Source organism: Bombus flavifrons, chromosome 16, assembly GCF_040668555.2.
Source record: "Bombus flavifrons isolate JBK064 chromosome 16, iyBomFlav1_principal, whole genome shotgun sequence".
NCBI classification, from domain to species: domain Eukaryota; kingdom Metazoa; phylum Arthropoda; class Insecta; order Hymenoptera; family Apidae; genus Bombus; species Bombus flavifrons.
Window position 1 is genome coordinate 10,688,314 of NC_138457.1, and position 23,504 is coordinate 10,711,817.

The 23,504-nt window shown below is 41.4% G+C and overlaps 3 protein-coding genes and 1 long non-coding RNA gene across 12 annotated transcripts in view; 2 read left to right on the forward strand and 2 right to left on the reverse strand.

Moving 5' to 3' along the window:
* dila (centrosomal protein dilatory) overlaps positions 1-15,597 on the forward strand; it is a 125,775-nt gene extending 110,178 nt beyond the window's left edge. Inside the window, exons 1-11 of one of the 6 annotated variants that reach the window (XM_069129743.1) lie at positions 10,976-11,413; positions 11,542-11,968; positions 12,035-12,499; positions 12,572-12,665; positions 12,754-12,868; positions 12,949-13,390; positions 13,482-13,699; positions 14,339-14,755; positions 14,839-15,010; positions 15,095-15,258; positions 15,339-15,597. In XM_069129743.1, the coding sequence (XP_068985844.1) occupies positions 12,212-12,499; positions 12,572-12,665; positions 12,754-12,868; positions 12,949-13,390; positions 13,482-13,699; positions 14,339-14,755; positions 14,839-15,010; positions 15,095-15,258; positions 15,339-15,477 (2,049 nt within the window). In that variant the 5' untranslated portion in view covers positions 10,976-11,413; positions 11,542-11,968; positions 12,035-12,211 and the 3' untranslated portion in view covers positions 15,478-15,597. Of the gene's footprint in view, positions 1-10,975; positions 11,969-12,034; positions 12,500-12,571; positions 12,692-12,753; positions 12,869-12,948; positions 13,391-13,481; positions 13,700-14,338; positions 14,756-14,838; positions 15,011-15,083; positions 15,259-15,338 lie in introns of those variants that run through there. The other 5 variants (XM_069129749.1, XM_069129745.1, XM_069129746.1 and 2 more) reach the window with 5 other exon arrangements.
* Positions 1,338-10,378, reverse strand: Drep2 (DNA fragmentation factor-related protein 2). Of its 3 annotated transcripts, none has more exons than XM_069129752.1 (5): positions 9,238-10,378; positions 6,769-6,865; positions 5,810-5,983; positions 3,320-3,678; positions 1,338-3,005 (listed from the first exon to the last, which is right to left on the reverse strand). In XM_069129752.1, the coding sequence occupies exons 1-5, from the start codon at positions 9,247-9,249 to the stop codon at positions 2,109-2,111; spliced, it is 1,539 nt and encodes a 512-aa protein (XP_068985853.1). In that variant the 5' UTR covers positions 9,250-10,378; the 3' UTR covers positions 1,338-2,108. The 3 variants fall into 3 exon arrangements, with proteins under 3 accessions (XP_068985853.1, XP_068985852.1, XP_068985854.1); XM_069129751.1 differs by having other exon boundaries at positions 1,338-3,008; XM_069129753.1 differs by lacking the exon at positions 9,238-10,378 and adding an exon at positions 6,927-9,195 and having other exon boundaries at positions 1,338-3,008.
* Positions 15,598-15,820: 223 nt separating the features above from the next.
* Positions 15,821-18,605, reverse strand: 128up (GTP-binding protein 128up). The gene is made up of 9 exons (XM_069129757.1): positions 18,420-18,605; positions 18,237-18,370; positions 17,743-17,908; positions 17,500-17,630; positions 17,179-17,418; positions 16,811-16,979; positions 16,357-16,486; positions 16,122-16,244; positions 15,821-16,018 (listed from the first exon to the last, which is right to left on the reverse strand). The coding sequence occupies exons 2-9, from the start codon at positions 18,276-18,278 to the stop codon at positions 15,916-15,918; spliced, it is 1,104 nt and encodes a 367-aa protein (XP_068985858.1). The 5' UTR covers positions 18,279-18,370; positions 18,420-18,605; the 3' UTR covers positions 15,821-15,915.
* On the forward strand, positions 18,596-19,715 carry LOC138188199 (uncharacterized). 2 transcript variants are annotated; one of them, XR_011175403.1, is made up of 3 exons: positions 18,596-18,663; positions 19,380-19,498; positions 19,637-19,715. It is a non-coding gene; the product is annotated as an uncharacterized LOC138188199 (long non-coding RNA). The 2 variants fall into 2 exon arrangements; XR_011175402.1 differs by lacking the exon at positions 18,596-18,663 and having other exon boundaries at positions 19,184-19,498.
* The last annotated feature ends 3,789 nt before the right edge of the window (positions 19,716-23,504 follow it).

Here is a 23,504-nt window from a genome sequence, read left to right on the forward strand (position 1 = left end):
TCAGACACGCACTCGTTCTCGCATAACGGAAGATTCGCACAGGCGCGCATTCGAACTTGTTCTCTCTCGCTGTTTCGTTCATCCTCGTTGCCTTTCGTACCTTCACGCTTCGTCTTCCTCGTTCGGTCGAGTTCCCCTCGCATCCAGCCCCCTAGTCGATACGAGAAACGTAACGCGCGAGAAAATCGAGGACGGAACGAGGTACGCGAAGACCATGCCACAAGGAAACGGCTCTCACCCGGAAAACCAAACGAACTGAACCGAACGTTGTTCTTTCTATGCAACGTACACACACGTGCCGTTTTACCCCGTTGGTTCCTATCCCGAGCACCAAGCTCTCTTTACGGAGCAGTAATTTAGGTATATATTCATATGTATATGTATGTATGTATGTATGTATGTATGTATGTATGTATGTATGTATGTATGTATGTATGTATGTATGTATGTATGTACGTATGTACGTATGTATACACACACACACACACACACACACACTTTATGTATAAAGTGTGATTTCTTTGCACGACGCCTTCGCTACATACGTTATCGAATATTTTTCGTCGTGTTCTCGTTCGCAGTGTCAAGTATACTTACAATAGAAATATATTAAAATTGCAAAGTTTCACGGAGTACGCCGAATAAACTTGTCCGTGGCGCGACTAATTCTCTTATGTATCGGTATCACTTATCGTAGCGTAATCGCTAACGTAAATCCTGAATGAGGTCTTCCATATTCCCTATATACCGCATCGCGTGCTGTGTTCTCTGTGTTTCTCTGTGTTTCTCTGTGTGTTAGACGACTGTACTTCATATGTCTCTATGTGTATGTGCATGTATAATGTATGGTGGGTAACGTACGTGAATGAAACAACGCGTCGCATGTCGTAGTACGTGCACCGTGTGTTATACATAGCGAGAGCCGGGCAGTTGATTTAATTCGTTTCTTACAAACTGACAAGGAACAAAATTTTCATTTCAAACGACCTGCTTCGAACGAAACTCTCGAGGCTATCTGTAGCGTGACTTTCGATTGAAACGGCTCGCGCTCTGACGATCGAAGGAGTACGAGAATCTTTTGACAAAGTGGAATGTCCGATTCCGACTGCAAGGGACTCTTGCTACGCAAAGCACGATTTTGCCCGTGAATCTTAGGAGAATTTACGTCGGCGACAAACAACGAATAAATCGAGGTCTACATATCCTCTTTCTTTTCGATCTTTCTCTCTCTTTCTTGTGCCTTTTTCTGCTGGATCTACATTCTTCATCATCGTGATCATCGTGTGTAGTCGTTCTACTCTCTGTCTCTCTCATCTATCTATCTATCTATCTGGCTATCTCTGTATTTGTGTTTCGCGACGTTCAATCGAGAGTTCGATTCTAGTTTCCGTGGGTTCGTCGTCGTAGATCGAGCGGGACGAAAAACAACGCGGAACAGTTCGACAGACAGCCACAAACAGATCGAGCCTCTATCTTGTTTCGTTCTCCTCTTATTTCCCTCCTTTCCTTTCTCTAGCTCTCAATTTTTTTTTTTGCTTTTTTTTATTTTTTAGATAGGGCAGTGTTGTGGACGGTTACGGAATCAACGTCCGTAATCCCAAAAATGTTTCCTACAAGTATATATACTATTTAATAAGTACATATTTCAACAACCGTTTTTAGAACTAAGTTTACAAGGTATCGTACGATTTTTTTTTTTTTTTATTATAACGCGACCTTCGTTTTATTATGAAAACATTTTGAAAAAAATCACGTTTTGCCGCTCGTTTACCGTCATCCCCGGCCTTCCCACCCACCCCCGATTTTCTATCAAAAAATCTGAGAATGTTCGTACGTTCGACCCTCCGTCGATCGAACCTTCCTCTATTTCCCGTGTTTTTCATTCGCGTTCTTCGCCCTTTTAAACGTTTCCCCCTCCCTGCAGCTCGATACGTACTATATTAATAATAACCATTAATAGGTGTATAATCTATCTATCTATCTATCTATCTATCTATCTATCTATCTATCTATCTATTTATCTACCTACCTACCTATCTATCTATCTATCTATCTATCTATCTATCTATCTATCTATCTATCTATCTATCTAGTAAAACAGCATCATATTAAAGTCTATCCTCTTCCTCCTCCTCGTTATCCTCGTTATTCTCCTCGGATTCCTCCTTATATCCAGGATGCTCCGAGATCGCGTAATAATTTCCATTGTAAATAACTCCGAGCTCCCGCAACACGTCTCCCCTAATAATAGCCTTAATCGTCCAGTTGTAACACTCCTCGCTCTCGCTCTCGCGGTCGAGGCGCTCGACATCGAGGATCTTCGAGCTGAGCCGTTCGAGGATGATACCGATGTCCTTGATGCTTAAGTGCTTCTGGTCTACGGTGAGCTGATCGATGAGCAGTAAAAATTTCTCCGAGGTCACGATCTCGTCCTCCATGATCGTGTTCTCGGTCTCGGATTCGGAGCTGTCGTGCTCCTGATGATGATTGTGATGATGATGAAGATGAAAGCTGGCAGCCGAGTTGCCGGCAAGTCGGGAGCTCGACTCCTCGTCCGCGGTGTCGCAGAATCTCACGTGACCTTTGCTCAGGCCCGCTCGTCTTGTCCCGTCCGACAGAGAAGAAGGTGGCTGAGGCGAGGGCGTTTGAGTCTGCGTTTGCTGTTGCTGCTGCTGCGGATGCGGATGATGATGCTGTTGCTGATACTGCTGATGCTGAGCATCCTGGATCGGCGATGTAGCCACCGACTTGTGCACCGCGATTCTACGGCCCTCCTCGTGCAGGGCACAGCAATGGAAGTCGCATTCTCCGCTGGCACCGCCGTCCGCTCCGTTGACAGGGCTCCCGTTCCTCGCTACCGGCTGATGAATATGGTTCGAGCATTCCGGCGTGTGGATATGGATGGTGGTGCTGTCGAACGAGTTGGTACCCTGCTTCACCAGACGGCCTGGGATCCCGTGAGGCTGCGGCTGAGGCTGCGGCTGCAGCTGCGGCTGCTGCTGCTGCTGCTGCTGCTGCTGCTGCTGTCGTTACCACGGCGGTTTTAATCGTTTGAATAGATCGAAGATTCGAGGATTTCTCGAGGCTACTACTGTGTGTGTATCGACGTCGGTAGACGCGACCGCGACTCGACGCGTTCGAGGCTTCCGGGCTCGAATCGTGCAGCTTAACAGCGTCCTGGATCTCCATGGAACGTGACATTGGCGCTCGGTGTCTCCTGCGCCATCGAAATCGACTCGTTACCCGGAAACCTCGCGTGAATCGGTTCTACAGAGTGAAAAGAGAGCTCGAGATAAAAAAAATAGTCACGATCTCGTACCATGTCGTCATGATTTATCACAGTGATATGGGGGCTGGTGTAGCGGCTAGGACCAACTTCTGCCGCCAGGTGACCCAGCTTCCCTGCATAGTTGAGCTTGTCCAGGCTGGTCTGGATGACCAAGGGCGGCCGTTGACTACCGCTCAGGTCGGTTTTCTTAGTCGGCGAATACTTGGAGGCCTGCACATCTTGACCTTTCTGCTGTTGCTGCGCCTGCGACGACGTCGATGAACGCTGATCCCAGTGCAGCACCACCGTGACTCGTCCCTTATTGTCCATGATCTTCCACGACGGCGTCTCATCGTGTAGCTCCAGGGCGTGGATCGTTTCGCAGACTATTTTCGGAATTGCCGAAATCGCTGAAATCAATAGACACGCGGGACGTGAGAGCGTGTTAGACTCGTACGCGGCGCTCTACCTATCCTATTTCCACTGTTAGCTACATATGTATATACCGATACAGCCAACCAACTATACGCAACAAGGTACATGTCATGTATGTCTTGCCTCGCCTAAGTACATTACGATGAACGCGTATCGATCTTTTTTCGGCTCGTTGCCGGATACGCGGTAGCCAACGTGGGCGCCGTGCCGTGTACACCATCCACGTTGTTCACGGAACAAATCGTTATCTGATCGCCCTCTTCAACGAATCTGTACTTTTCTTATCTGTCTTATTGTACTTATGAATCGATACTCCGTCTTCTATTCACGGAGGGCTCGCTTCCTCCTGCTTGTCCCCGCTATTATCATCGCGAAACTCACTTTCCTGTGATCCGACCGCGACATATAACGCTGACGTCGACGCTGTCGTCGACGCTGACGTTGCCACCGTCATTACGTTACATGGCTTTGCACGAATGTCTCGTTTTTTAAAAACCTCTTAACTGCATTAGGCAACTTTTCATCCGACGACCTTAGATTCTTCGAATTTGGCGAAGCTTCGAGCCACATGTACATCAAGTAACTACCAGGTCATTCGACCAAAAATATGAACGACGAATAGGCTTCTTCCCGACGAACGACCGCAAGTCGCTTCAATTTGGTTGTCAATGTGTTTACGCGGCGAATTTACAAACAATTTAGAGTGGATCTAGTCGGTGGACAAACGTTACCTGATGTAAACGAGATTTAAGCTATCGATTGCATTAAGCAATCATTGCAAATTGCGATCAGGTCGCAACCGGGTAAAAAATGGACGAATATTTCCTCTTCTCACGACTACAACCTTCAACTTGATCGACATTGTGCTTAAACATCGTTTGCATCAAGCAATATCATTTCTATTCAAATTCCACCGTGCAAACACCGTGTCAACCAAGTTGATACTACTTTGAATCTACCATACATCTGGCCGTTCAATCACAAGTAGCTCATACGTCTATTTTTGGTTGGACGATCTGGCGATTTCAACTATAGCTGCCTGATGCAAAACGCGGCTTAGATCTTTACCCTACGATCGATCGACGATCAATTTGTTGGAAGAAGACACGTCACTTTGCGATCGGAACAAGCTATACTTCTCTCTCTCTCTCTCTCTCTCTCTCTCTCTCTCTCTCTCCCTTCCGCCGCTCTTTTTCTGCTTCTCTGTAAAAATAATTCGGGTCTATTATATCGTTATTATATTCGTTATTTGCAACCTGTTTACCGACCGCGTGAGAAGAGAGATAGAAACGGTGGTAAAAGCTGATCGCGTTCAATGCGAGCAAGTAAGAGGAGAGAGAATGCAGCATAGATAATGGAATATCTTATTAATACGGCGTGTCTTTTCTTGGCTTTCGACGAATCGCTTCGATCATTCTGTTTGTCTACTTTTCACGGAATCCTTCCATTTTGTACTCTTACGGCTATTCGCGGTCTATGCTCTAATTTATAGGTTAATCCTATCAGCACGCGTTTCCTCGGTTCTCCCTCTCTTTTCCGTCAAGACAACGCTACCGTGCATAGGTATTTGAACGCTTTCAATATATCGCAAACGTATAAAGCACGCTTCAAGTTTTCTATCGAATTTTCGCCTATCGTCTTGTCCGCGGCAACCATATACGGTTAACAGAAATTGATGTAAGCGGTAGTTGGTATTTAGTAATTAGTAACAACTGGTATATAGATAAAGAAGCAATAATCGAAAGTGGATGAAAATTGCATTTGCGGGGAACACCCGAGTTAAGCGGCTTTAATCGCATCTACGTTGAAATTTTAGAACAAGCAGAATATGCGTTTCCAACTACATTTTATAAGCTTCTATAGATTTGATCAAGCGTCAGCTATTTATCAGTGATGAATGCGGAATGTATCGCATGTTTCAGTTTCGATTTAACGGAAGTTTCACTTAGGATCGCAGTTATAGGAAGAAGTGAGAAGAATTAATAGATAGAGAAGCGCATTCTTCTACCATATCGTTGAAAATACGATAAAAATATCAATGTTTCGACCAGCAGGTATCCTTGATACTTATGCACGGCAGATAATGGTTATTCTTCGAATAGGTACCGGCGCGTATGATGTCGACCCCAGTTGGACACCAGCGTTCACCATGTCGTAACAACAACAGGATCGTATTATTCGCTAGGGTTTTAAAATATTCGCCGTCCTCGACCTGCGTTCCGTCCGATTCCAGAACTACGGAGACATTCTCGTTCTGAGGCACGCCCAATTTCTCCTTACCTGAAAGAGAAGAGAGAAAGAATGAAACAGCGATTAGTCGGCCTGGAACATGATCGATCGACAGCGTTACGTTGTAACGTCGATTCGAACTACGAACTAGGAAGGAATGAAAAGAAAGAAGGGTAGACCGAGGCGAAATAACGAACGAACAAAGTAATGTTTATCCGCTGTTCGAGAGAGGAGTGTCTCACGATGTTCGAATCGAATCGGCGGGTTAATTCGATACGATTCGATTCGATTCGATGGTAGATGCCTCTCTCGGTGAAAAGAATATTCACGATCTTCCTCGCCTACGGTTCTTTCTTCGAGATCTCGTACGAAACGCTTCGTGATCGTGTTATCCGTTATCTTTTCTTTCCTCTCTCTCCCTCTCACTCTCCCTCTCTCTCTCTCTCTCCCTCTCTCTCTCTCTGCCTCTCTCTCTCTCTCTCTCTCTCTCTCTCTCTCTCTTTGTCCGACAACGGGCGGCGACGATTCGATTCGATACGATTCGATTCGATTCGATTCGCTTCGATTCGAATAAATGTTCTGCATAAAAAAAGCGATACCTTGCGACCAGTAATCCAATATCTTGTGTGTCGTGAAAAGAAAGAAATCACGTTATGTATATAAATTGTCGTGTATCAGAGCAGCGCTTATCGCGAGAAATCGAGCATCGAAGCAAAGGCGGCTCCGGTTCGGAGCAAAGGTAGAATCGTCGAGATACATTATGTATACTTTCCACAGCGAGCACCAGCGAGTCGTTACTTTCGCTAGCGGTTTCAGAGGGCACGCTCGCTTCTTACCCTGGTGTATCAGTTCCTCGAAATTGCTAACACACAGTCCCTTTCTTACGTTACGCCAGCTGTCCCATATCTTAAAAGGTCTCTTGCTCCGTAACTCCTGCACAGAAATTAACCGTTGCAGTTTGCGTTCAAGTCACGCGATTGCGCGAGAAACCTACCAGTTTCATTTTACAAACGCGATCGAGAAGACAAGGTAAAGGTAAAGGACACGACAAAGGATTCGCAGACGGGCGCTAAGGGTAGAGTTTGGTAAAAGGAGGCTCACAGAAGAAAGTCAGTGTGGATAATTGGCGCGTTCCAGTGTCGGTCAATGCCCGAGGAATTCGTTGAGTTAGTATCGAAAACAGGCCGGAGAGAGAGAAGCAGGCTAGTTGAGTCCTGTACGTATTGGAAAATAGTAGGTCTATCAATGAGAGGGAATCGCTTTAAACGAGATGTAATTGCGTGTAAAGAAACTGTAAAACCGCGTGCGAGCCGCCGTGGAAAATGCTTATCGCCTAGATGTTAAGTGGAGTGTCAGGCACCGGGTCAACGGGAAAGTAATTTACCCTACGTGTTTTATATGCGGTAACTAAGTAGAACAGACTATAAACAAAGCCTTTCGCGCGCCTCGCCTGGGAAATTATTATCGAATATCTATATATCCTTGCAACAGCTCGCGCTACATATTTTTTCTTCTTTCTTTTTTTTTTTTTTTCTCACGTCTTCGTTCCTGTTCTTCTCGTCTTTCACTCTTGGGCGAGAAACGACGAGCAAGAGAATCACGGGAAAAAATTTAACGTTCTCCTTGAGAATTTATTTAGAACGCGTACACAACGCGTCACTACGAGAGTGCCCACAGGGAAGAGTTTTCGAAATTTTAGTCGGTCTGGTGTACTCGAGGATAAACGACATCAGCCAGCGCTGTTGGACAAAAGTAGGACAAACGTGGACATACAGAGCCAAACAAAAACAGTCTCTCAAGTCCGTTATCCTGCAAATTGGAGCAAAATTTGTCGCGCCGGTATCGACTGTCTCAAGAAAAAACGAACGGCATAACAGTTTGTATCCTTCCAGATCGTAGCGCGAATTTAGAAGTGGGACGAAAGAAAGAAGCGAAAATTCTTGCTTCGTGTCAAAATTTTCCTGCGATTCATCACTGGCCTACAAGCGGGCCCTACATCAAGGAATTCGATGGCTTATCACAAAGTAAAACAAACGTACTTTTTTTTCTTAAACACCTTAGGAGTGTGGCTGCACGATCGAACGCGGAGCATAGAGTTCGAGAACGCGAGAGGGTAGCGATTACTCGATTATCGGGGTTAAGGGGTCTCTGGATCGGGCTACAGGGACTCGCAAACGATATTAGAATAATGCGAGCCAAAGAGGAATATTATGTTTGGGTTGTCCCTAGTTTTCAACAGGGAGGCGCAAAGTGAACAAGGCGCAGACGCAGGCGCAACTTATGGTCGAAAACACTGACCTGATTCAATCATTCTCGGATAAACCGTCAGAAAGAAGAAAAAAGAGAAGAAAAGAAAGGGAGAAATGGGAAGAGGGGAAAGAGAAAGGCAGAAGAAAGAAAGATCGAAAGCTAGGGAAGTAAGGAAAGTACAAAGGTGATGAAACGAAGCAGTGGTAAAAACACTGTTAGGAGGTGCAAGAAACGCAGAGAATCTCGGTAACCAGGGCCAGCCGCACTCTCCCTCGTTCGGCGTGTTGCTCTCGTCCAGCAATAGAATTGCACTCGATGCAGTTTCCTCCGGGGCACGATCTTGGTAAACAATCGCTTAAACGCTCCGAACCGTTACACACCGCAATCGAGGCCACGCCGATCCTAAGGGATTTCGCGGACGGAAAGAAAGCATAACCTAAAAGGGCAGCTGCGCTGACCAGCGTACGCAGTCAGATCAGTCTGAATCTCGGGAGAGAAAGGGAGAGAGGCAGAGAGAGAAAGAGAGAGAGAGAGAGAGAGAGTTAGAAAGAAAAAGAGAGAAACAGAGAGAGAGAGAGAGAGAGAGAGTGAGAGAGAGAGGGAGAGAAAGAGAAATACAGGATAGTGTTTCGCGGATAAGAACGACGATCGAAAGACATAGGAAGCGGACGAACGTGAACGAGTACTAGATAATCTAGACTTAGACGAATGCACCAGTAGCGGAAGGTATGCGACATTTTCGTTTATCAAAATTGTACGGTTATTATAATCTATGCGTGCGTACGCGTGAGTCCGTGACGCGAATGTTTAACTGGTTGACAAGCATTTCGACATGGTTGGTACACTCGCGAGGAAGGTGCGTACATTAGGAGGATAATAAAAAGTAGAGCGAACGAGACCGTCTTGTAGGATCGTGGAGAAAAATTCGGGATAAAAATTCGGGGCTACAGAGATGAAGAGATGAGAAGGAGAGGACAGGCGATGGATGCAACGAGCTCGCGGTTCTACAAAAACGATCGGTAATGAGAATATAAGAATGTAATAGAAATGCGTACCTCTCTTGCCATTACGTCATATCCCTGCAGGTAAGGGACCGTCCCAGCAAGCACTTATTCAGAAGGAACGAGCAAAGAAGCTGCACGTCGCATTATCGTGGCGACGGGATGCTCTCGTGCACTACTGTCCGCCCACCCTTGCTTGCGCTCTCTCTCTCTCTCTCCCTCCCTCTCTCTCTCTCTCTCTCTCTTTCTCCCTTTCTCTTTCTCTCGTGCTCCCGCTACTTCTCTCCCTCTCTCTCTCTCTCTCTTTCCCTTTCTCGGCCCGTTTCTCTCGATTTTTCTTGGATCCGCGCGTTTCTTGCCCTTTCTCCTCTTGGTCTTTCGCCTCTCTGCCTGCCTGCTTGCTTGTTTTTCCTTCGATCCGAACCTCTCGCGATCTTCTCGCGAACGTTTCTCCGTCTCGTGCACCGTATACCGAAACACCTTGCGATGCGACACCGTTTCTCTTTCTCTCTTCGTCCCTCTCCGTCTCTCACACTCTCGATTTCGCTCTTACTCTCTCTTCCTCTCTCTATCTTTCTTTCACTTCCACCCTCTCGTTATCTGTCTGTCTGTCTGCCTGTCTTTATCCTTCCCTGTCTCTCTCTCTTTCTTTCTCTCTCTCCCTCCCTCTCTCTCTCTCTCTCTATCTATCTATCTATCTCTATCTATCTCTTCCTCTTTTTCCACTTCTTCCTCTTTCTCTCGCTTCTCGCAGTCGATCTATCTGTCTGTGGCGCGCTCCTCGTGCCTTTTCCTCTCTTTCTATCAGTGTCGATTTCTCTCCCTCTTCCTCTCTCTCACACACTCTCTCTCTCTCTCTCTCCCCCCTCCCTCCCACCCTGTCTCTCTCTTTGTCTGTTATTCTCTTTTCGGTGTAGAACCTCAGTTCGGAGTGAATCGTTTGGTGGATTTCCGCACTGTATCAGCTCGGTATCGGCGTGGCGTATCGCGTGAGTTCGAATCAACGTGCGGGCCGAACGTGAGCGACCACCTCGCGGGAACACCTCATTCTGGCTGCTCTCTCGCCGTACAATTACCCGATCTAAGATTTCACTAGCGCATATGGGGGCAAATTGTAACAGTGGCTTCCTCCCAGCGGTTACTGCGGCGACTCCTAGTTTTAGATCGATTCTCTCTCGGTGTACGTACAGACACCCTCGCCCTCGCCCTCGCCCTCACCCTCGCCCTCGCTCTCGCCCTCGCCCTCGCCCTCACCCTCGCCCTCACCCTCGGCTCTCTTTCTCACCACGAGTTCACCCGCAGCAACCTCGCCCCACGACTGACGACCACTATCTCCTCGTGTTCCCTACGATCTATTCCCACTTCGCCAGGTCGCCCCAAACGGTGCTGCCTGCACTCTAGCAACCCTTTAGCAATCACCAGCGCGATAACGTACGAGCTCTGCATTACCCTCTGCCCCGTCGATATATTCGTAAACAAAATACAACATGGACACGACGCGCATTGCATTGTTTTCACGAACTGAAATTGAAAACACAAAGGTATTAAGAAATGATACGAAGTGATGGAAATAAAACAAATAATGCTAAAGAACCTAAACACAAATATGTAAAAGATAAAGCATACGTAGTATTGACGACGGACAATTAGCGACAAGGGGATACGCGCGGCAATCGCGATCTCTGCAACGAATCATTTTTCTGCTATCCATCCCTACTTTCATCCACCATTTATTTATTTATCTTTATCGTTCGAATATTCTTACTGTCGCGTATTAGCTAAAGATAAATATTCGAACACTTGCAGACATCTTTCGTGAATATATTGCGTACGTTATACGAAATCGTGATTATAGTGGAGTCGAACCTCGGTAACCTGTAACAGTGATGGAACCTCGAGGAAAGAGTTGAAATCTTCGAATTTTAGAGGTTTCGATTTATCAAAATTTCCGGGTAGAAGGAAATTCGAGACGCGGGAGCTTTGTGACGAAGGCACAATTCCATTCACCGTGGTCACCGTGCACGTGGTCGAAGAGCGAAGAAATAGGGATAGACGGCTTGCTATCGTTTTACGTTGTTCGAAACAATCGTGTAATAATTAAAAGAAAGGAGACAATGTGGAACGATTGATTTCTCATATACTTTGACACACACAGCATAGCTATAGGTACACTTGGAGTTGCAGAGATCTGACTGTCCTACATTCGATTTAAATTCGAGTCAAATTCAAGGTAAAATAATGCATCTGTACACGTGACAAAAATTTCGAGTTAAAGTAAATTATATTTCGACTTTTACGAGTCGGACTCTTCTGGAGTAGACAAAATTATATAGCCTTATAGGGGTCTTCGAGTTACAGAGGTTCGTGTTATCAGGGTTCGACCGTATTGGTAAAGTTTGAAACAAATCGGAAGGTATACATAGAAATTTCAAGGTATTTAGTGGAAGAATACGTGTTTCGCAGATACCGCAAAACTATTCAAACAGTGAATTGTATTTTAATAAACGTCGATTTAATAAACGGTACTCGGTGAGATCATATTTAACTTATTTAGCTTATTATACGCTTAAGATAGCTGCTGTTCATGCTGTATACTAATTTTTCACAAACATATGTTTAGACACGATAAATATTTTATAATTTCTATACACATTTTGAGATTGGTGTCAAATTTAACCAATATAATAACGATAGTCGTGTCCCGTTACACTGCTGATGAAATTTCAAAATGTTTTATATAACGCGAATACGATATGTACTTGAAACATTTCTACGTTAAGGTAAGGTAAGTATCGAAATATTTTCGTGATCCAGTTGATAAAATCTACGATCAAATGGAATTTCGTTTTAGTCTTCCACTAGTTATTCTATCCAAAGCAAAAGAGGTGAAGTTATTCGATCGCGTTACCTTGACATTGTCTTGACAACCGCAAACGCACCTATAAACAAGGGGTGAAAAACTCTTGGGCAGTGAATACGATCCTGCTCGATACTTTCGTAACAACGGCAAATCCTTGTTCCGTATTTTATGATTAACATCGACCATCCAAAGATCCACGGGAAACCACCCGTGAACAAGTCTCTCCCATCGAAATATGTCGAGTCCAGACAAAAGAAACTCACAGAGGAGAATATTATGTACGAGAGAAGAGAAATCAACGATGATCCCGATGTCATCATGGAGAAAATGGGGAATGCAGACTGCAATCAAAACTTCGTCGAATCGACTGCATGCTCGTTCGAGCAGCTTTGCAGTATGATCAGTGATCTCGAGAAAGACATTGCCGTGACGATTCCAGAAATCGATCAGTTACAGGTTCGAGAAACAATGGCGATCAACTTTCTATCCGTTTGGCTCGATCCGATCGATCAAACTTTCTAATTGCAGCTGAAACCAGAGAAAGACGAGTCCGAAGAGAAATATGTAGCAAATGGAACTGTGTACGACGAACTAATGTCTTTTTTGGCCAAACTCGAAGAGGGTAGCTGATAATAATGTGTTTCATCGGTATTAAGAGCTTTTCGCGTTGTTTCCTTGTGTTTCTATAAAAATAGGTATACATTCGACAGGTTCTTTGGATGATACCAAGATAGACATACCAGAGGTAGACGCCACCACCATATTTGGGGAGATATTTGGTAACTTGCAGCCACTGCCTAACAAAACTGTCGTGAACTATGATAGGTAGGTAGCGGTTATAGTCATATAGTCATAATGCTATACCCGCTTGTAAATCGACACTTGGAAACTCTTCCTGTTCTTAGCATTGTTCCAGCCCCTAGCGATAGCCACCATGCGTTTAAAAAGGATTTAGCTACGGCACATCTGCAACTCGAAGAAAAGAACGCTACCATATCGCTCTTGAAAGAACAATTAAAGACGGAAAGGAGGTTGGCTTGCGACAGGTTGGAAAGTCAGAGGAAGAGCAGCGCCTCCAAACTGCAGCAACAGGACGAGAAATACAAGGGGATAGTTAAGAGACATCAAAAGTTTATCGAACAGCTGATCTCAGAGAAAACCGATTTGACCGAGAAATGCAACTCGTTGGCGCAGAGGGTGAAAGAGATCGAAATAAAAATGCAACGGGATTTGAAGGCTGCGACAGAGAGGCATACGGTAGAGTTGCAACGAGCGAAAGAGCATTTTGCCGCGGCTGAGAAGATTAAACGGGAGAGATGGATAGAGGCCAGAACGACAAAGATCAAGGTTCTAACTATCTGGTTTACTTATACGACGCATCGCTACGCAGCTTATCAAAGTCTTCAACCACTTATAATTTTGATTCGTCGATTTTAAGGAAATGACTGTGAAAGGTTTGGAACCCGAGTTACGTAATATGACGGAGCAACACGCCGAGGAAATTCAGAAGCTAAGAAATATACATATGAAAGAACTACAGGACACCGAATTGCGTATAATACGTCATTCTAATCAACAGCTGGAACAACTGCGTCTAGAATTGATGGCCAGTCACGAGAGAATGTTGGCCAACGAGAAGAATATTTTGTGGACCAGGTGTGGAATTAATTTTTAGACGTACAGTGGCCTGCGAAACAATTCGTCCACTTGCACATATAGAAAACTTGTATGTTTATATCGACGTGTTATACAAAAACATTTATTGAAATTTATTTATCAACGCTAATGAGACGCGACTGCTGTGATTATATTGACAAAACCAATTTCAACCTAGTCGGGAAACTGTGTACTTATATATGTGTACGTAGATGTTGTGCAACATATTTGCTGTAAACTTATAGCTGGTAAAAAATTAATATACAGCGTGAATAGTCACCTTAAGCATGTAGCAAGCGTTAAAGATGGTCCCATTGAATACTAAACTAACACTTATCAATGTCGTGCACCATTGCCTGTTTTTAAATAGTTTTGCGATCTCTGCAAAATATATACTCGTACCAAATATCTTGCAACTTCTGTATACATTCTCAGAATCGTTTAAAATTTCTACCAATACCATATCATGATAATTGGATGCCGTTATAACGTTAATAACGTTTCAAAATGTTCCGTATAACACGAGTAATAGGTTCGTAAAAGATGCCGATAAGCGTATGAATAGTTTCGCAAACCATTGTACCTTTCGCTTCTGAAAGACTAGACTAATGCTGTGCAATTGATCTTTATGCCGTTCAGATACCAAGAGCAGCTGGAGGAGCAGGAAAGCCAATTTAAAGGGCAACAAACGAAACTTTTCCAAGAGTTGCAACGCGACAGAGAAAACTTTACCAAGGAACAAGCTAAACGAGAAGCTGAAATGCAGGCCAGTTTGCAAAAAAACCATTCGCAGTATCAGGTGGAGGTCGAGACTTTGAAGCAGCAACACTCGAACGAGAAGAAGACTCTCGAAGAATCGCTGAAGGCTGAGTGGGAAGCTTGGTTGGTCAATTACAAGAGAGAACAGAACTTACGAATCGAACAAGCCGAGAGTAAGATAAAAGAGGGGTGTAACAAGGAGAGGGATCGACAAATCGAACTTGCTATCGAACGATTAGAAAAAGACTTTCGAAACGAAAGATCGACACTTGAACGAAACGTTGATTGCAAGCTCAGGTAGGTAATTTGCGATTGATTCTCGTTCGATGCCCAAGCGACGTGCATTACACACACACACACTAAATCGTGCCGTTTTTCAGATCTTTACGGGACAAGTACGAAATGGACTTGCAAACCGCAATAGATAACGAACAGCTTCATAAAACTAAGTTAATGCAGACGAAGGATAAACTGAAGAAAACCGATATTCAGTTGCAACACGCGGAGAACAAGTTGCAGGAATACGTATCCGAGTTGAATAACGCAAACGAGGTAGGATATTTTCTAAAATGGAAATTCGTCGTACAGCAATTATTGGCTACCGAACGTTCCGAATGAGAAACAGGTACCCTTTAGGTAATCAAACGGTTAAGTATGGAAAGAGACAACTCGAAGAAATTAGCGAGGCAAGAAATCGAAGCAGAAAAAAGAGAATTGGAGGAGAAAATTGCTTCGCTTTATCATGAAATCACTCGTATCAATGCGAATAGAGACACTTCGATGACTCAATTACACAGCAGGTTCGATCTTAATTAATCATGCAAATTAATACCTCGGTACTTATCAATTTTATCAAGTACACCCTGTTTTCACGTTTTAGAATTAAACTGATAATGACTCAAAAGGTGTTGACGATCAAAAATTTGACCAAAGAACGCGATGACATCAAATTAAAATGTCAACATTTGGAAAAGTTATTGGACCAACAGAGAAGGGAATATATTTTGAAAACTTTATAAATAACAATGTTGTTGTTGTTTTGTGACTTATTCGATCACATGTGTACTCCTTTTTATTTATGCGGGTAGGATTAGGTATGCATTTCGTATAAAATAAATAAAACTGTCTCAAATGATTTATGTACCTATTAATAATTTACGCACTTACTCGATAAAAACTTCATTTTCAGCCACTTCTAATATTATTCGTACAATATACGTATGTATATATATATATATATTTATATATATATGTGTGTATATATGTATATCTTTTCCTTGTGTATGTCCTTTAACGCATCTCGTGTTACACTATTCTGACCATAACATTCTATAATTTTGTACAAACAAAAACAAGATAAACTCCAAAATTACGACACTTTTAATTACAGAAGACGGTCTATAAAAATCTATTCAATAATAATTAATAGTAACTGTACGCGGAATATTTGATAAAAATTATACTTTTTTTACAATCTGTACGACATCCTCGTCACATAATATGTGATCTTTTCCGACTTTTTGTGGTTGATGTTTGACAGACGAACCCCACACAAGGGCACTAAAAATAAGGTAAACAAATAAAAAATGTGTAATACAATTATAATTAAATTATATTAAATTATAATTAAATAATAAGTAATACAATTGGAGCGAATACTTACTACTTAAACTCTTTTGCGATAGATCGGTGCAATTTATTACAAAAGTCTTCAACCGTCCGTTTCTCTCTGTTTAATACTACCGGAGAATTATAATCTGGCAGTTGACCCTTCGGTTTGGTATAGCTAAATATCAGAATCAAATAAACGTATCGATTATTACGCACGATTATTATTAAAAAAAAAAAAAAAAAAAAAGAAAAAACTAGTGAAATCAATCGACCTGAATACTACTTACATTCTGACCAACTGTAAGTATTCCCACATTTTTTCAAGGAGGTCGTCAAAGTTCCACTTGTGATGAGCAGAAATAGGAACGCAATGCGGTATTTTATAAATTATATCTAGTTCCTCGATGCTAATTTGATCTAAAAATCAAATAAAGAAGATTCTCATCGGTAATTCAAGCTCTATCATTTTAACCCTGCTGTAGTCCTCGAATTTTGTATATATCTATCTATCTATCTATCTCAGTTTTAGTGTCAACCAAAACAAAAACTTTTAATATTGACAACAAATTTTCAGCACAAAATTCAAAGGAAAATTGACGCCTGTTAACAACAGTTCTTTCATAGTTTCCTCAAATTTAAGAAATTGTCTAACATTATACAAAAATATAATTTGGCCGAAAATGATTCAAGAAATACAGTAGGATTAAATGATCTTACACGCGCGCGCACGAATGCAATTACCTATTTTGTTGAGTAAATAAATACACGGTACGTAGACGCGATTTCCCTCGATAACATCAATTAGATCGTCGGATGTGGCATCATATCGTAGAGTAATATCCGCATTGTGTATTCTATATTCGGACAGAATACTTTTCACTGTTTCTAAGTCGAGTTCCGACTGCGCGCACTACAACATAATACAACCGTCTTAAGTTCTCTTGCACAAAGTCTTGCGCACAACCATCTAACCATTTTACAAAAACTACACATGATTCTGTCCGATACAACGAAAGATATACAAAAAGACAGCTAAGTCGTACAAAATTTAAAACGAATCGTATCACGTGTAATTCTCTATGTTTCTCCTCTCCCTGCCGTTCAATTACCGTGGTTTGGAAATTAATGCCACCTTTATCTTTTTTGCGGAAAGTAATGTTGGGTGGCTGTTTATTTAAACGAAGTCCAAAACCTTCCAATTCGTGCTCTATCAATCTTTTATGTCCAAGCGGTTTCAGTACATCCAGAACAATAAATATCAAACTACAAGTTCTTGCAACTGCAATTACTTGTCTCCCACGTCCTTTACCGTCTTTCGCGCCTTCAATGATACCTGGTAGATCGAGTAACTGGAAGATACATTTGACGTTTCATACCATACATAATATAAAGGTATACCTATGGTAAAATAGTCGTAACTAATTGGGAACCTGTATCTTTGCACCCTTATACTTTATACAACCAGGAACAGTGGTAAGAGTTGTAAATTCGTAAGCTGCAACTTCAGAATAAACACCAGCAAGAGTACTTAAAAGCGTAGATTTACCCACAGAAGGGAAACCTGTAATCGTTATGGAACAAGCGAAGCGAAATGAAAGATTGCTCTATTGGCTGTTTGTAAACTTTATGCTTTACGCATTCAGATTTTAGATTTAGACTTCCTTATTACGTACCAACAAAACCTATTCTAGCATCACCAGTTTTAGCTACTTCAAAACCTTGCTCCCCACCACCTCCACCACCTTTCGGTGTAATAAGTTCTCGTCTTAATTTGGCTAATTTGGCTTTCAACAAACCGAGGTGACCAGACGTAGCCTTATTCTTTTGAGTGCGAGCCATCTACAGACAAAGATATATTATAATAAATGTGTTAATAGAGTGTGAATATAAAGCGACTTGCAGACATTTCCAAATAAATAACAGATAAATGTTCAATTTATATTTTGAAAGCAGCGTTTTAAAGAATTTTAAGCACACAAAGATTTATTTATTATACATATATAACCTTCGTGTATTATACTATTTTCTTTTACTTATCACACCCTTATATCCAATATTACTTGTAATTCTTTTAGATATGATTTTTCGAACATAAAGGTAAAAATTAATTGTGGCTGGAAATTTTTGCACGCCGCTGTGAAACGAACGAAGATAAAACAAAGGTTACCTCGGCCTCGATCGAAGCAATCTTTTCCAATATGGTACTCATATTGATAGAAAACGGAAACCTCCTTTAACTTGCGATATACTTTAAGTTAAGTAAATTTCTTTTAAGCCCTTTCGCGTTCTTCCATTACAAAACTATCGAAATATATATATATATATATATATACATATATATATACGTTACTGCATAAGATTTCCACGTGCTGACAGGTTAAAACACATGTTTCACTACATACACGACACTCACACACGCGCAGAGAAGCGAATAAGTACACGTAGAAAAGAGAAAAATACAAAAATTAAGGCCAGTTTTCAAATACGAAGTAGATGTAAAATTTATGAACAAAATGAGAGCGGATACGTGGCGACTCTAGTGAAAATATGCGCGCTGGTCTGTGTGTCGGTAAAAGCTGCAGAGTTGTTATTCGGTATGCGCTGTAATTTCTTATACTTGCTTCTATTTCTCGGGCAATTGTTCGATGAAAAATATTACGTAGCCTGTGGTTAAGTCCATTAACTTAGCTTATTTAGACTAAGTCTATTTTGTGAGCGATTTTTCTACAAAGATGCGTCGTTTAATTTAAAACGGAAAGTTGAAAGCTTTCCTGTACAATTCTTTTAAATATTAGACTATTAAATAGAAGAATCGATTTACCAAAGTGTTTATAGCTTTAGTTGGAAAATTTCGCTGGAATGTAATAATGTATTTGACCTTTAGTTTCGCTTCACTGTCAAGTAGGTTTTAGTTCTAAGATTTGGATCAAGTTCATCGTAAACTCGATTGTTAATTGGTCGGTGAGGGACAACGAGGAACTTCTTCTTTGTCGGAAGCCTTAGCTTTAGACGTTATCTTTAAGCCTGAGTTTTAAATGTTAATTTTAAGTTGCAATGTTAGTTTTAAGCCTTAGTTTTAGTATATTTGCAAAGATCGATGTCCTTGTTTATTCTTAAACAATATGAGAGAGGAACTTTGGAAATTTGGCCTCTGACGATTTGGCAAAACGATACTGAAACTATATGGAAGACAAGAAAAGTTTATTTCAAAGTACTAGATTATACTTCTACTAGAATAGTTTATCGGATGGAATGGTCGATCTGAACGCTACGTAGTTTATGACCGACATCTTGTCTCTGTCTTGTCAAGATTCGGCCGTCTGGAGAGCGCATGTTCCACGGATGCAGAGTTTTACGCGGTCGGAGGTGCTTAAGATATTTTTGTATCTGGAAGTGTAACATAAAGATATGTTTTGATCGTAGATTCAGGTAAATATAACGCTAAGGATAATTCTATTGGGTTGGCAACTAAGTTATTTGGTGGTAATGACAAAATCCGCAATCACTTAGTTGTCAACCCAATAGTTGTCATATCGGTTATAGGTTATACCGATTTGTTTTTCTTAGCATAAATTGTCGGCGAGCATGGATGTGATGGTGCAACACAGGGGAAATGGACTGCGACGAATAACAAGAAGCAACAGCAGGAGGGTGAAATAAAGAAGGACAGGAAGAAGAAGAAGAAGAAGCGCGTGGAATGTGTCAAATATGTAAAAAACATTATTGTAGGTTAGACGCGAGAAGATTTGAAACAAGTAAGAAAGGAATGAAAAGAGAGAAGTAATTGAGCTTTATTTGCGAATTGGGAATAGAATAGATAATAGGTAATATGTAAGACAATATAATTTTATGGATGATAGAAGAACTGATTTATTTGGATTCTAGAAGACTAAAGAATAGGTAAAGATGCATTTAGGAGATATATGTGTGCGTTGTTTATTTGACCATTGACCATAAACTGTGAAATTAGGCTTAAAAAATATAAAATGACAGATAGAATAGTTTTGAAAGGTTAAGGATATGGTCGCGTTAAGAAAGATGTAATTGTGAGATGTACAATGGAATCAGGTAATAGGATGGAACACCATTACGAAAGGTAGTAATGATAATCTGGAGATATATTAGTATGGAAGAACACGGTTGGAATCTTGCCATTATACGGATACTATATGGAAAGTGATTAACGTTAAATGCATTTCACTTAAAGGAATGGAACGTATTAGTAATAATATAGAATGGTATTACTAAAGCTAGTAATTATATAGAATTATAGGAAATAGGCGTATTATGGACACAGACAGGAAAAAGAAATTGTATCTGTTAGAAGAAGGTTGAGCAGGAGGGAATAGAGAGAAAGGAAATTATTAAAAAGCTTAATGTTATTTGAGAAAGGAGAAAGTCGAGGCTGAAGAAGATACAAATGTAATTGTTGTAAGTGGAAAATGGCTGGTGAATGGAAATAAGGAGGAGGGTATAGGATAATAGGATGTATCTAAACTGTTTTTTTGACGGAAAGATAAAAGAAAAAAAGAGCCATAATTGTGGAAGAAATAGATTAAGCAGAAATGTATGTTTAAGTAAGTGACACGTAAAAAGCCCGGTTAGCTCCACGATACAGCGTCGGATTCGTACTCGACTTTTGGTATGGTGTGTTCGATTCTCGAGACTGCAGAGTCCTACTGTTGTTATTTGAGGGGGAGGTGGGGGGGGGGGGTCGCTTTTACACTCTGGCGTTTTTTCCCCAGAGTAGCGTGTCCAAACCAACTGGCGGTAGTGTGAAAGCTACCGCATTTTGCTCCCGCAAACAATTTCTGTTGTGCGATTTGGTAGGTGTGGTAAGGAAGAGGAGAAGAGTACCGTGCCTGGTTGGTGTAGGTATGGCATAGGATGGATAGGTAAGGACATAAGCATTTATCGCATGACAGATTTCAATATAGACGGAATTCTGCCGGATACTACAATTACAAATTACAAACGTTATTAAATAAAACGACGTAAGTAATTAAATTAATATTTGACCTAGAACAACGTATTAACATAATCTTATAATAGAAACAGAATTAAAACAGAACTATCTGTGTGAAAATATCAGAATTACATGTATATTTAAGGATTAACGTAATTGTTGTACGAAGTTGAGAAAGTTTATTAATCGATATAAAATATTCTGTCGAGTTGAAAAAATTAACAATGTTGTAAAATATCTGCGGTTGTTATGAATCCAAATATTATATAAATTCTCCTCCCTCTGAAATAGGTGACTATAGGTTGACCACTGGCCAACTTCACGATTGGTTGTTATGGTCAACCTTTTGCGCGATTAATTCACTCTCCGAGGAATTGTAGGAACTCCCTTAGAAACTATGCCAAGTTCTTCGTGCGCAAAAGATCGTAAATTAACTACGTGTAGCGAAAGTCATGCGAAAATTAACAGACTCCCCGGGTGACGAGGGATCGTTGTGGATAATTGTTACTAACTGAATTATCGAAAATTCGATGAATTAGAAAAACACGTGTACGATCGATGCTGCCATCTATGGCAGACGGCCGAAACTGCGGGAAAGTAACAAGGAGAATAGAATGTACGAGAAGGTATCTCAACTCCTGTTAGACAAGGAAAGTTATATTGTGCGACAAGGACAGACGTACTTCTCTCTCCAATTTCACGATTATTCCTTTATTATTATTATTATTATTATTCCTGAAATTTGATGCGCAACGCTAATAAATATTAATCTACGCACTCGTAATTTAATCAATACGCAAAATTAAAGCAACCTATTAATATTTAATATTAAATATAAATCGTATATCAAATGATACCCATGTTCGAATAAAAAGAACGATAGAATCGTTTATACACGGCTGTCTTAGTTAAGATAAATTAAACGTTATCAAATTTCCATGAAAATTAAATTAATAGTCGATACGCTATTGGGCGACACATACACGTCCACTACCACTATTCCTGCCCATTCTACCGCTACGTATCCGTTGCCGCGTTCCAGTGGATCCCCGTGAGCGAACGCCCCCGGCGCTGATGTCCAGGTAACAGCCATCCGTATCTCCGGCCCAGTCCGGAGCGTCCAGGACTCTGTATGGCTCGACCACCACCGCTAGGGCCATTGTGCTCTCCAGGACGATTTGAAAGAGCAGGTCTTGTGCCCGTCTTGACCGTCCCAGATTGGTCTGGAGGATGCGCATCTTCTTAATCCCCTAAGTTCATGGCTTCCATCGCTTCCTTCGCTCCAACCTCCTTGCTCGCGGGTTTAGAGTCGGGGATTTTCTGCGGCGAGCCTTCCTTGTTACCGTTTCCTACCGCGAACTCATCGGTCGCGGGTTTGGTTCTGTATAAAGAAAAACTTCGAAACGAATTAATCGTCGTGCGCAATGTCTGTCGTGATCGTGAGGGATGTGAAACTTTCCAAAGAGTCTAATTAGTCGTCAATTGAAGTTGATCTTGAGTTGATAGGGCAAGCTTATAATTCAATGTTTCCTCTTGGCAAAACAAATTGTATTCTGATGTTGCTAGCGGGTCCAGCCGTTCATAAATGTTAATCGACGTTACGATTGAACCGACCGCGGGCCATCGTTCGATAAATCGAATTAAGATCGACCTGCAGATGCTTCGATGATATCCAAATATTTTTCAATAGCTTTTCTACTCTTTCAACTTCATTTTTGTCGATTAAAAATATAAAATCGTATACGAACGTACCATTTCTCCCTTCTTATTAAAATATTATACTATTGCATCATTAAAATATTGAAACATTAAAATATAAAATTTCTTTCATCGAGACATTAAAGTACAAACTGTTATCGTCCTTTTGTTAAGATCTCTTCGATTGAGAAAGAGATCTATCCAAGCACCTGTAACTTACTATTACAAAAAAAAAAAAATAAGCTGAAATTTGTCATATCAAGTCTAAGCGTGCAAAAGCCCAATGATGTGTTTGCTTTCTAGCGATAAACTGTTTCAAACGAGTTCTCTCTATTATGGCTGGTACTGTAGAAATCCTTCGTCAAGGCACTCGTTAAATAAGAAGAAAATTCTGAAAGAACGAAAGTCTCCGTAGAGATTGGAGAAATGAAAATTGAATAAAATCTGACTTTCCAACGAAAAATCATTTTTCGAACTTCTCTGCGATACTCGTCTTAGAATGAGAATGGAAACTAGTCAATTTGAGACGGAGATAAAGATGCGTCAGACTTTCGCCAGATTCGAGAATGGTCGTTACTCTTTCTCCGTCTTTCGTTTAATTTCTCAATGGCCTGATCGCAGCAAGCTGGAGTCCATACTGAACGTGTATCGTAGTTATTAATCGCGCCATGTGACTTGCCAGGAATAGCATGAAATAAATTTTTATTAAAAAAAAGACAAGCTACAATATATCGAATCATTTTATACCTTTCTACGAAAATTCACACCCAC

Bases quoted from the DNA above. Each gene is read 5' to 3' on its own strand.
- Drep2 (XM_069129751.1), bottom strand. The intron at 3,679-5,809 runs GTACCTATTCGA...TATTGATTTCAG, and splicing joins GGTCGACATCATACGCGCCG to CGATTTCGGCAATTCCGAAA. The intron at 3,009-3,319 runs GTACGAGATCGT...CAGCAGCAGCAG, and splicing joins TGATAAATCATGACGACATG to CAGCAGCAGCAGCAGCCGCA.
- 128up (XM_069129757.1), bottom strand. From the start codon at position 18,278: ATGAGTACCATATTGGAAAAGATTGCTTCGATCGAGGCCGAG. The intron at 17,631-17,742 runs GTACGTAATAAG...TAACGATTACAG, and splicing joins TGCTAGAATAGGTTTTGTTG to GTTTCCCTTCTGTGGGTAAA. The intron at 16,019-16,121 runs GTAAGTATTCGC...CCTTATTTTTAG, and splicing joins ATCGCAAAAGAGTTTAAGTA to TGCCCTTGTGTGGGGTTCGT.